At 52.3% G+C, this 12,886-nt stretch overlaps 1 protein-coding gene across 8 annotated transcripts in view; it reads right to left on the bottom strand.

Moving 5' to 3' along the window:
- MYRF (myelin regulatory factor) overlaps nt 1-12,886 on the bottom strand; it is a 67,765-nt gene that overhangs the window by 20,546 nt on the left and 34,333 nt on the right. For 7 of the 8 annotated variants that reach the window (XM_069804250.1, XM_069804243.1, XM_069804247.1 and 4 more), the window contains 4 exons: nt 12,617-12,678; nt 6,815-7,124; nt 6,155-6,327; nt 5,688-5,811 (listed from right to left, as the gene is read on the bottom strand). In XM_069804250.1, the coding sequence (XP_069660351.1) occupies nt 5,688-5,811; nt 6,155-6,327; nt 6,815-7,104 (587 nt within the window). In that variant the 5' untranslated portion in view covers nt 7,105-7,124; nt 12,617-12,678. The remainder of the gene's footprint in view (nt 1-5,687; nt 5,812-6,154; nt 6,328-6,814; nt 7,125-12,616; nt 12,679-12,886) is intronic. The other variant, XM_069804245.1, reaches the window with a different exon arrangement.

Below are 12,886 nucleotides of genomic sequence, written 5' to 3'. Positions count from 1 at the left end.
TTTTCGCAGGGAGAGTGGAGGGGTCAGAGGGCAAAGTGTCAGGAATAAAAGGTCTGGGGTCAAACGGATTATTTTAGCCAAAATGCCCCCACTGACAAAAGCAGGTTAAGGCAGGACTCAGAAGGCCAGGATCAGAGAAGAGGAGGTTTCTCCCAATCTCGGTGGGTTAGAGGTTACAAACTCCCCACATCTGCACTTAGAGGAGCAGGGAGCACCCTCGCCCTCTACATTAAAGTGCAAAGCAAAGGGAAAGGCACTGCAAGGAGAAAAGTGTCTCTGATGAAAAGGGAACTGTACTGGGATCTGTGCCTGAAGGCAGGACCGTCAGAGGGATGCTCACGTGCCTCAGTTGTTTCCTCTCTGGAAGAAAAATCTCCCCTGTTTCTCTCCTCCTTCCTTCCAGGTTCCCCAATATCCCAACCACTCCTAAGACACAATGCGTAAGACCCCCTAATTCAAGGACCACTCACTAATTCCATGCAGTCCCTGCTTTTTTTCTCTTCCAGGACACAAACACCGGGATGAAGGAACCCACAGTTGAGCAGCATGACGTTGCCATCTCACCCAGTCCACACTAGACTGACGCAGCCCCGCCGGCACGTCCACGGCTCAGCACCGTACGTGGTCCCTTCAGCTGCCTGACAGACACTCGCAGCACGAGAGAGCGAGCCCTCTGTGATCCGTCACCACGGAATTAGCCAAGCTGGCCCACGCACCGCATCGCCTAACCCAAAACACATCCAGGAGGACCGGAGCACGTCACACTGGTCTCCGTCCCCTGCGTGAGATCCAGGATCTGCAGCAAGGCCAGGTTTGATGCTGTTTATAAGGACACTTCTTCGAACCAAGGAGTGCAAGCTTGAAAGCTCCCCCCGCAGACCTGAGCTTCGGGGGAGAGCACACGGAGAGCACCAGTTTGCTTGATGGGAAGAGAACGGCACCAGCCCAGTTCCCAGGGTCAGAGCAGAGAGATTCTGGCCTCAGCACGGAAATGTTTCTGGTGAGCGCTGCACTACCCTTCGCCAGCTGCCTTACCTCAAACTGTAAACAAATGGGGAGAGGGAGGAGGGAGCCTGCTGGCATTTATCAGAGCACGCTGTCAGGGAGATGAATTACTCCTGCTCCCAGGAGTAAATTAGCGAACTGCCTGGTTCCAGGCCTCTTTGGCACCGCTGCTGGAAACCAGCTAACCCTTTTGAAGGTTCAGTGAGTCTGAAACCACAAAACCAGTGCAAAAGGCCAAGAAGAAATATATTATCAATAAAACTAATCCAGAGACTTTGGTCTCCTTCAACCAACGCAGATTCCTCAGCCCACATAAGCAAAGCCTGAGACACAAGCCCAGCAAGCCAAGACGCAGATTTCCAGGCACCTCCACTCGAATCCAAGCAGCAACCTTTCCTTCATCCAGCCTACTTCTAGGAAGTCTGTGTCAAAATTAAATCTGTGTAGTTCATATGAGCCCAGCTCTCCTTTGCACTTCTCCTGGCAGAGGGCTGCTCCTTCTCCACGCCTGCCTGGGGATGGGGAATCTGTTGCCATTCACACAACAAAATTCACTGTACAGGTCTCTTAGAAGGCAGAAAAAGCTACTTAGGAACGACAGAATTAGTTCAGATCCCCACTATGCTGTCCTCATGTCATCAAGCCCTGGCAATGGCTGAGAAGGAGCCTGGCTCCAAGACGGAGCCCAGAACAGCAGAAAAAGAGAAATGGTGAAGGGCCCCTACTCTGTAGCATTCTGCCAGGAAAATTACTGAACGGAGATGAAATTTTCCACATATCCACAGACACGAGAACAAATATGATCTGATGTGACAGCTACACTCACTGCATAAGAAGAGAGAGCTGTTAAACGGGCTTGAACAGTGCTGATACAAGCTGGAACAAACTCTCACAGGGCTATTGATCATCACAAACCATAGCAGAAAACTCTTTCACGAACAAAAAACATTCAGTGATGGTTACTAGTGGACTCGATGATCTTAAGGGTCTTTTCCAACCTAAATGATTCTATACTAAGGGACCTAATTTTGTGTGTGCACGAGGAGGAGAACATGGAATATCATTTCATTGTATTTTTTGCCCTGTAAGATTATACTTAGCATGGAATGTTACACATAAATCCACAGGCACAAGCATAAACTATTCTGTATAGGTTCAAAACTATATTAAATAAAGTACGACAAAGCAATTATTCCACCAGCCCAACAGAAAGTGTCCTGCCTAGATGCAGAAGCAGAGCTGGATCTCTCCTGTGCAGCAGTAACCACTGGCCTGGCTTTCTCTGAGGCAGAACAGGAGAAAGCACTACAAAACTGAAAAATTCCCCTCTGTGGAGGCTGCGAGCACTTGTCCTTCTTAGTGGAAATGCTACAGGCTGGATGCAGGTTCTTATCCCTTGCACACAGCTGGGTGGACCTGCAGGGATGGCTTTTGAGAAGTCAATCTTCTGCACACTCCAGGGCACAGAGCTGCTCTTTGTGTGCACCAATTGCTATTAAAACACCAACAAGCTCTTGAGTACCATGCTGGGGTAAGAACCTGAACAGCTTCCTATGGTCTCCCTCCTTAACCTACCTTCCTGGTCTCTTTTCTTAAGAACAAGAGTAGGAAAAATCAGATGATTCAGATGATTTAAATTCCTGGGGCTGTGAATAGGTTGCGGGCACCTGGATTGCAGGGGAAAAAATATGTTCCCTCTAGGGGCAGGAAACTCTAACAGCACATACAAACCAGAGAACAGCTTCCAGCAGAAAACAGACCAGGAACAGCTGGCCTTGCTTTATGATCTCAGAGGAAACTAAACTGTGGAAATACTCATGGATCTCAAAGAGTCACAGATGCCTGCTCATTTGCTGAGTATATCCAAAAGGCAGAAAGGAAGAAGACCCCTACCTGCTAAAACATGAATTAGTCAACCTAGAAAATGCCATTTTAGAAGAAGGAAGGGAAGATCGATATTTTGGTGTTTCTCATAGATCTGTTCTAGTGCAGTGCTGTACCGGGAGAACTAAGCGATCTTCCATTTAGAAAGAGATGTAGGTTCAGCTTGCACAGGCTCTCCTAGAGCTACCTGGCCTTGAACCCACCGCAAAGAAGGAAGAGTCCACCGAGGTAGTGTGTGACTAAAAATGAATCGATCAACCCTTGACCTTAACCCTTAATTCTGGTCAAATCCAGCGCCACAACAAACTGCACGTGGGTTCCTAAAATCTACATGAAGTCAGTTAAAAGGAATTTATTCATTACACAACGGGATGATGACCTAAATGCCACAGAAGTAGGTTCGCTCTGGCTTTCGCCCTAAATCCTAAAAGCAGGTATTAGGCAAGTGATCCCAAGCACAGATCCAAAGAACACGGCAGAGCAGGGCTGGGTTCGCAGAAGTTAAAAGCTGTGGTTTGCAGCACCCCAGCAACTTCTCTGTCCCTAGCAGAAAATATGGTGTAGTTTGCTTCTGCCAGTCTGCCTGTACGATACCAGGGTGCACGGCAAATCTCTGGAACAGGGACTGTAACACCTGCAAACAGTCCGTGACAAGCTGAACGACTTGTGACGTGTTTCAGATGAGAAACCATTTACCCAGCGCAGGTAAACAGTGAGATGGAAGGAAAAGCGGACTCATTATGTCAGAGAAAAGCGAGGCCGTGCGAAAGGTCTGCGCCTACAATGCACAGAGCTCACTGGAGCCTGCTCACTACACAAGGTGCGTTTGTGCTTCTGCCACATAGTGAAAGCCCTGCGGAGATCGACAGTGAGAGAGAGGCCGCTCCGGAGACTGACAGGCTGTGACCAAGCATTGCCCAAGTTAGAGAAGAGGGTTTCGCTTCTCCTGGTGCCTCCACTTCTCAAGAAGCCTTCTGACAAGGGGAAAAGATACTGAGGCTCACAGCTGGAGGCAGTACTGGCACAAAAACAGAGTCTGGGAGAAACAAGAACAGCAGCAAAAGCTGAAGGTCGTTTTGTCAGGTAGGAAAACAGCAGCATCGCGACTGCCCAGTGACTCCCAGACCCTGGTTCAAAACCAAGCGATAGAGGTGACGTGTCCAGACAGCACTCAGAGCGGGTGGGAGCTGAATGCAAACACCACTGTCCTGTGTGGGAAAGCAGGAATTGGGGACTGTGGCGTGACCGTGCTCAGCGAGAGATGGTCAGCTTCCCCTGTCCCCCAGTCTACAGAAAAGCAAATTGATGGTGGAGAGCAGGAGTAGGGCTGCAGGACTGGACTTTGGAGCTGCTCACAAGTTCCCAGAAGTAGTTGATATTCCACCTGAAGGTGGGAGAAGCTTCCTTTATGGAAACAGTTCAGTAAAACAGAAGTAACCATCTCCCCTAATCACCCCACTCCTGCTGCAGCTGGGGAAACAGCCACAAACACAGTCTTTGCAAATGACAGAATGTCATCAAGGCAGTAACCAACTCCAACAGCCACTCTTCTGCAGGGGAACAACCCATAGCATGCCCCTGTCACCACCAGGTCTGCGTTAAAGACCGTACAAGGACTAGGGCTGGCTGGGCAGGAGATCTGTGTGCAGAAGGGCCGGGGCTTGCAGCCGCAGCTTCCCTGCACGTCACAGATCCTAGTCTGCCTCCACGACTGGCCTCACCTGGGGTCCTTGGCTCCCATCCTCAGCACCATCCAGGAAAAGTGTGAAAATAATCTGGGGTTATTCGGTATCGCAGACAACAGAGCACCCCCTACTCTGTGTCCCCCGAGAGGACCCTTACCAGCCACTGGCTGTGCAGAAAGAGGAGGAGGGGAAACAGCGGGGTTCGTTTGCTCGGCGAGCAGTTCCTGGAACCCAGCCTGCTGCTTGCCAGCTCTCGGTCACCTCCAAGGAATGCAGGGAGGATCCAGAGTGGTTTCCTCTTGAGCACTCCTCTTTCCCTATGCAGCTTGTCCACGTGCTGCCTCCACCCTCCTCTGCCCCAGCCTCTCTTTCCAGCTCCCAGCTCCGCGCAGCCCCCCCAGCCCACCTCCTTTCCACCCGCCTTGGTCACCCCAGCTTTCCTCTCCACTCACTCCCCTTGCCTCTCTGCCAGCTCGCTGCCCCTCCTGGCTTCCCAGCTTTCCTCGACCCCTTCCCTCTTCCATTCTTTCTCTCTTCCTTTCCTCCTCTGCCCATCAACCGCTCCCACTCCTCCTCCCCAGGCTCCTTTCTATGCTGCTCTCAAGCTGTGCTGAAGTGGCTCTAGATTACCTCCAGTCATCCATGCTATGCATTGTCTAGGAAATCCTAACACTTATTTTAAAATCCAGGACCTTGGTAAGCCTGGGCAGGAGGAAGGGCCGCTGCAGGTCCAAACCATGCTCAGGGCAAGGCTGTATTTGCCAATACAACCCTCCATGGCAGACCAAGGTCTGAGTGGCTGCTGAATTGCCACCAAAGCTGCTGAACTGCCTTCTGCTGGCTCCTACAGAGCCAGCCCCATTTCTTAATCCTCCATCAGTCCTGAAGAAGCACGGAGAACTAACTTTCCCAATGGCAAAGGTTCAGCAGAGAGAGTATCTCCCCCACAGCCCAGCAAGCAAGCAGAGATCAGCAGGTGACAGGAGAGGACAAGGGGGAGCTCAGGACAATCCTTGTCCTGTCTTGTGAGTACAATGCCCCCAACCCCAGTCTCTTGCCACCGATACACGAAAGGTGAATCTGACTTTCTCCAAAGGTGGATGAATTACTCACAGTTCTTTGTAGTTGGCATCATACAGAGTTGCCCACTTGTTCTGTTGATGTGGCTGCCACTTTATAGACTGGTAGTTGGGATCCAAGTAGGAGCCATTCAAACTGTCATTATCTTGAATCAGGCCTGCAGTCAGGGGAAAACACCTATTTCAATCACTCCGACAGAGCATCCAGCTGGGTAAGAGCACAAGGAAGCGAGCGGCATTGCCTTTGCGGCCAGCCTGAAGCTTGCCTCCTGCCTGCCAGGGCACCGCCAACGACACGAGATCTGGGCCAGGACGAACTCACCACCCTGCTCTCCTCCCGAGGACCCAGACGGGGTGAGCCCCACTCGTTGGCACCCTGCAGTGCCCACGTGCCCTCCTCCCAAGTACCCTGGCCCAGCGGGGTGCCCAGGCTGGCAGCAGGGGTTTGCATGCCGGGGGTATTAAGGGGAGGGGGACGGGGAGGGGGCAAAAACCACATACCTGGTGAGAGCGCTCCCGGCTGGTGCCAGGGAGGCGTTTGGACTCTGTCAGGGTTGAGTGGCACGGACCCCATACCTGGCTCCTGCTTTATCAGCCCGTTGAGCATCTGTGCATTGAGGGTGTTGGGGGGCGACTCGGAGTGTTTCCTCTTCTTGGCAGGGTGCACCGGGAGGCTGCAGAGACCCACGGGAAAGCAAAGGCTGAGCAGGAAAGCAAGAGGTGGGGAGGTAACAGCCCCACAGCCCGTGACCACGAAAAAACTGGGATCTCACATAAAAACCAACACCTTCAGGGAGGGAGCCACCGGCTCGTTCAGCACCGTCACCACCTTCTCCCACCAGGCTCTGCCCACCCACCCTGTCCCTGCTGAGCTCTGTGCTGTCCGTGCGCTGAGCCACGTCTTTGCTTTCCTCTTGTCTGTCCCCACCACCCAACTCCGAGACACGCACCGCAAACCCCTGCCCCGCGCTTTGGGTCATCTCCACCTCGACGCTTCCCCAGCTCGCTCCCAGAGACCCAGGGCACGCTCCTTAACTCGCAGTTAAACCCTGTAATTTTTGCTCACGCGTTCCGCAAGCCTCCAGCTCCCGTTCCCTCATCCCCCCGCTTCCCCAAATTGCACAAATAACGCTGAAAAGCCCCGGTGCCTTGAGGCCTTACTCTGCTCCATGTTGCTGGAGTAGCTGGTGCAGCATCTGCGACTGCTGGGCATGGTGGAGGTCGGCGGGTGCCATGCCCTGCCCGATGCCGTACGGTGGCATCAGGGGCTCAGCCTTCATGTACATGTCCCGCTGCAGGCTGGGGTAGTGAGGGTTGTGCTGCTGCTGGTGCGGGTGAGGGGGGGGCGGCGGCGGGGGACCCTGAAGGTGGGGGGGTGGTGGTGGAGGTGGCGGAGGAGGGTGCTCCAGGCGAGAAGGGGGGGTCATGTGGCACATGTTTTCGGGGGTCATGGTCCGGAGGAGGTGTGGATCTTGAAAGAGAGGAAGAGTAATAGCTGTTAGACCAGCAGGTAGGGCCACGCGCTGTGTGTCCTAAGGGTCCAGCACAGACAGAGCACTCCTCTCCCCTGGAAGAGTGGAGAACCATCCTGGAAGAGTGGAGAACTATCCTAGTCCTGGTTATCTTCACGAACCCATACCTCCCTGCCTCTTCTGCCTAGCCTCAGCACGGCTGTGTCCCCTCAGCCACCCCTTCTGCCTTGCAGTGGCCACCTTGCCCTGCACTGACTTCTCCTCCCAGGCTCCTTAATGGCCCCAGCATCCCACAAACACCTCCCGGGCTCCCTGGCATGAGAACCAGCACAGCGCTTCCCTTCTCAAGTCTGCAGCCCTGGCTGTCAACCGCAGACCCAGTCTGTCCAAGTGGTATCACCAGAGCAAGGACACAGCAGGGTCCTGGCTGGCCAGCTGATAAAGGGACGTGCAACACTACGAAACCGGGTGTCTTGTACTGTACATCGTCTCAGAAGAGGTGAGACTGAAAGAGGTGAGCACAAAGGAAGCAGGCAAGGCCCAGCATCTTGAAGCTCAAAGAACCAAAACTCGAAGAGCAATGAGCAACTCAGGCTGAGGGACAACAGGGAAGATTCCCACAAACATTCCTGATTATTTGGTAAACCTAGGTATCTTGCGTGGATGCTCTGCAGCGAAAGAATGTCTTTAGGAATTCCCAGACAGCTTTTGTGTTAGCTTTGTATTTCCCTTCAAACAGAAAATCCATCAACCACCACGTTCCTGTAGCACCAAGGAACGGCATGGACCAAGAAAGCACAGTTGGGGGAAAAGGTCCAACAGTCAGCAACAGGGTCTGAAGCCTGTGCCTGGAAATGCAGAGCTGGAGAGAAAGCACCTGAACTTTGCCTAATTTTACTGTTCCAGGGCATGGCCCAAGGAAGGTGCCCAGCAACGTGCTCTTGTGGCAAAGATGAGCTACTTCATGACGCCAGAGCTCCTCGTAGCTGTGGGCCACGACACCCTGCCAAGAAACCAGACTCTCACTCACTGACAGAGCCTTGAGAAGCCAAGGGTGGGATTCATCCCACAGAGCACTGGTCATCTGAGGGCTCGGGGTCCCAGCTCGGTGCGTTGCCTGGTGTCCTCGATAGTCCCAGCAGAGAGATGTCCCAAGGATGCCCTCACCCAGCTTGGGCCAGAGGCACCGAAGAAGGCTTGTCACTGTGTTAGAGTACGACCCAACGTACTGCCAAGGTACTACCAAGGACACTTGCTGGGCTCTTCTCCAATGAGAGCGGAGACAGGCATGGGAACAACTGGAGAAAAGAAGAGACAATTGAATGACCTGAACACCTCCAGCTCATCAGCACCACCAGTGAGGATTTCTGTGGAGGCACTTGCTTGATTTTTTTAAATTTAAACCAGAAGGAGACTTTGATCTCTAAATTTAAATAAACAAAAAGGGATATTCAAATGTAATCTTACCTTTTTCCTCCTCTATTTGGAATTGGATATTAAGGCCATGCCATGATAAGGGTCGTTTTGACTATATCAGCATCAAAAGAAATGCTTGGTGTGTGGAGGGGCACGCAAATCCATCTCCCTTTCTGCAGCTGCTTTGGCCTCCAGCTAGCCATAAAGCTCAATGCACAGCAATGCCAGTGCTCAGCTGAGGGCTTTAACTAGAACCAAAACATTTTTGGAGGCTAAGAGCAAAAAGTAAAGTGTGTGAAGTAAAGCATCATGGTTGAATCTCACCCAATATGCCTCGAGAATGATTAGAAATTAGTGATTTGACCAAAGGAAATAATATGAATAATTTTACTGAAGAAAAACACACGTGTTGGTGAGAAAGTTGGTGTGCTGGCAAGACTTGAACAGGCTCAGTGCTCATCTCAGATGAAGCGGGACATGATTTCCATTCTCTGAACTCAGGTGTTTGTATGACACTGCCTACAGTACTGAAGGACTGGTCCCACTAGTGACCACTCCAGTGAAGTTTTAACACCATTCTCATCAGAACTCAGCCATAATGACAGGATTAAGTGCCTGCTCAAACTTTCTGAGAATAGTCAGCATTGGCATCATTTCAGCAGCTTATTTTTATGTTTTAAGGCACCCTAAAAAAGAGTGAGCTTGTGCCATGAGCAAGTGAAGAGCAAAGATCTGAGTCTGATAAATTGCAATGATTTCTTATGCCAGCTTCTCTATCCTCACTGCAGAAGCTGTAAAGAGAAGAAAGAAACCGTAAAGAGAAGAAACTTTTCACCTGGAACATGCTTCTTTAGCAAAATCAAACCCTTTCACAGCAAGATTCTACGAGTGAAGAAACGCCGTGAAAAAATACAAGAAAACTAAAAGAATGATCACCAACTTTAGTGCAAGACACATGAGAAATGAGCTGACAAAGACTGAGAGAAGATCAATGCAAGAAAATCTGTGCACAGGAAAATCTCAGTTATCAAGATTTTACATGTGAGAGAAACTTTTCAGAACAGTGCACGCTGAAGATGTCATGTTGAGAAAAATATGATCTGAAAGAATTTACAGATTTTCCCATGAAAATCTCCCAGGAAAACGTGAGTGAGCATCCTGGATGTAGATGAGTGGGAATTTGAGGCATTAACAGGCAGCTCCTGGAGAAGCAGGTAACAGAAGCCTCATGTGGAAGTTCAACATTTCTCCAGCATGGAAGTCCTTCCCTCCTATCCTAGCATTAAAACAGAAGATCTCAACACCACTCCAAAAGCCTGTGCTTGCTAAGGAGATTGACAGCACGGTCCTTTAAACAACAACAAAAAAAATCAGCTAAACTCACGTTACCCTCCTGAGACCTCCCCAGAATCCAGTACACCAAATCTGTGCCAACAAAGCACGCTCAGCCAGGTTTGGTCAAAACCTGGTAGCAAGCCAGCTGCTGATGTGCAGCTGAAGCACATCACCTAAGAGAAATTGGAACTGAAAGGCCCAGGCAGTGACAAAATGGGCAGCTGAGCCACTGCCTCAGAACAGGAGCTCTTCCCTGGGTTTTCCTGCCTGTGGGAAACCCACAGCCTGGTCCCCAGCCCCACAGAACAAGCCTCCACCCACCTTTCCTTCAACAGGACAAAAGCTCATCTCTTTTCACAGCCTTTGCCTAATGACTGGAGGTGTGTCTCCATCAACCTGCAAGGTTCAGGTGTCCCCACAGAGTACCAAGGTCCCTGCAGAAATGAGGGACTGACTCCGGGGGCGTTTGGCTCTGGGGTATAAGGAAACCAAGGGGTGGGAAGGGACAGTGACTTTGCAGGTGTTTTAAGTGCAAGACAAAACTTCTTTGCACCCCGCTGTGGACATCTGATTAAGCTAAGCACCAGCAAATTGCAGGAGGGAGAAAACACATCCAGGGACCGGCCAAGCCTGTTACAGACTATGGGGACATGGAGGGGGAGAGCCGGGAAGGTATCTGCTGCGTCTTTGCCAGGCTGCTCCCCTAAGCAGGTGCCACCAGCCAGCCCTGAGCCAGACACTGGGCTGGATGGACTTTGGTCTCAGAACAACCAGTCAGTGGTTGACTAATGAGGCCAAAGCACTTGACCAGGAATCAGAAAACTCCTCCCGTTGCAAGGTCTGGAAAAGTGAAATGTATTTACGCTGAGCCCTCCTACTGAAAGCTGCCGGGGCAGGGCCACTTCCACCCATTCTGCTCCCTGCAAAGGCTTTCTGCTACCCGCCAAGATCTCTCGGTGCCCTTTTCCAGCACCCATCGAACTGGATTCCTCTGCCCGTGCTCACAGGCAGGGTCCTGCTCGCAGGCCAGTCTGCCTTCTGGAGCTGTCTCAGGGACAGCCTAGCCAAGCACCAGGGCTCCAGGGCGGAGGGGAGATCTCCATCCTCAGGAGTTTGGAGATCGGGAGCAGCCTTGCTTTCACGCAATGGCCGGGGCTGACAGGTGACATCCCTGGGACGGAGTATCTCTCTGCTTTTCAGCCGGGTAGTGATGGTACCGGGCACGACATCCCCCTTACCCAGCTCTGCTCCTGCCATCCTGACAAGCACTCAACTTCCACCCGCGTAACTTGGAGCGAAACCAGCACAGCTCAATAACACAACTGGCCAGGCAGCTTCGGCACCACTCAGCCCAGCTGACGGATACAGCTTCCAACAGCTTCAGAACAACCCTCAGAGACCAAACCTGCATAAAAGGACAGCCGCTTCAGGGCTGGGAGAGGAGCCTCGCATCCTCCCCTGCGAAATACTGCAAGAAATACGTCTTTGCAACATCTTAAGTGAATGTCCTGACCCTGCAGCATGGTCAGCCTTGGCACTGGCGGCTCGGGTACAAGCTGGGAGACATTGTGCAGCTTTCAAGGGACAACCCACGCACAAGGATCTGAGAACGTGCCCTCGCAGCAGACACTGCATCTTCACCACGTCCACAGCACATCGCAGTTTTCACAGGCTTCTAACCAGGGTGGAGATAGGGGCTGATGCATTTGCCGAATGCAGGACCCGTGCTCTGTGCTCCCAGCTCCAGAGAAAAACCAGGTCCGGGAATCTGATCCTTTCCCTCGCGAGGAAGGAGCTGCTTTGCGGGTGCTCTCTGGAGCCTCCTCTCCTCCCCAAGCAGAGGTGCTCCTGCTCTGCCTGCACGTCAAAGCAGCTCTCCCCGTGGTGAGCAACCCGGCCTCTTTGTTATATTTAAGGAAGGGCCAGGAGGAATTCCAGGGATTTTTTTTAGCAAGATAAACAGAACTCTTGACCTCTTCCATCAAAAAAAAAAGAGCAGGCGCTGTTCCTGGTGGGGACTGGGCTGGAGCCTGGGAAGAGGGTGCTGCTGCCGAGGGGGAAGGGAGACCAGAAGCAACCTTCCTTCCTCACCAAGAAGTTTCTTCCACCAAAGAGCAGTGAAGGTCACCAGAGGAACCAAATAACGCTCGGTGGCTTCCCCAGTGGGAGCCAGCAGGGTCTGGCAGTGACCCTGCCTACACCTGGGGGGACCCAGCTCTCTCTGCCCTTTGCGGGGGGGAGCGCAAGACCGCCAGGATCAGCTGGCCCCACTGGAGGGGAGGGAAGGGCTGGGAAGGAACTTACTGCTGAACGGCAGGTTCATTTCTGTCTCCCCGAGCCGGGCTCCATCTCAGGGACGCGCTCCCGCTCTTTGCCTTTCGCTCACCCGAGGAGGAGGGCAGGACAAGGAGGCTCGCGGGCTCCACATCCCACCCTGCTCGGGGACAAGCCACACCGCCGATCTCTCCCCGTGTCAGTGGATTCCCACCTTGCCTTCTCTCCTGTTCCCTCTCTCGCTCGCTCTCCCCCCTTGCAAAGACTAGCAGCAGAACAATAGGCGAAAGTCTAGGGATATTTACTAACTGATAATCTCCCCACGTATTGCAGCCGCCTGTTTTCTCCCGTCTGATAAAGATTTCAGAGCCAACCACTTTCACAGAACAAAGAGGGGGAGGATGTTGGGGTTAGGGTTTGGATTTTTTTTTTTTTTTTTTCCCCTCTCTCTCTTTTCAGCACTTACCATTCACCTGCTGAGGGGAGTAGGCTTCTGATCCAGAGTCCGGGGGAGAGTCAGGTAAAGTGCTGCAGAGCAATGGGGAAAGAGAAGGGAAGGTCATTTTAAACCAGCTTCCAGCACAACTGAGAGGTCCAGTTCGATCAAAGCACCCTCCAGGCTCCTGTCGGAAATCCCAGCTGTGCCCGCGGCAGATCCCCGTCACCCCGAGCGTGTCCAGCTGACGAGCTCGGGACTGCCGTAGTTGTCACTGCTCCCCACAGTGGTTCCCTGGAC

This window comes from Haliaeetus albicilla, chromosome 16, assembly GCF_947461875.1.
Source record: "Haliaeetus albicilla chromosome 16, bHalAlb1.1, whole genome shotgun sequence".
Classification (NCBI taxonomy): domain Eukaryota; kingdom Metazoa; phylum Chordata; class Aves; order Accipitriformes; family Accipitridae; genus Haliaeetus; species Haliaeetus albicilla.
This window is presented reverse-complemented; position numbering and strand designations above follow the sequence as displayed.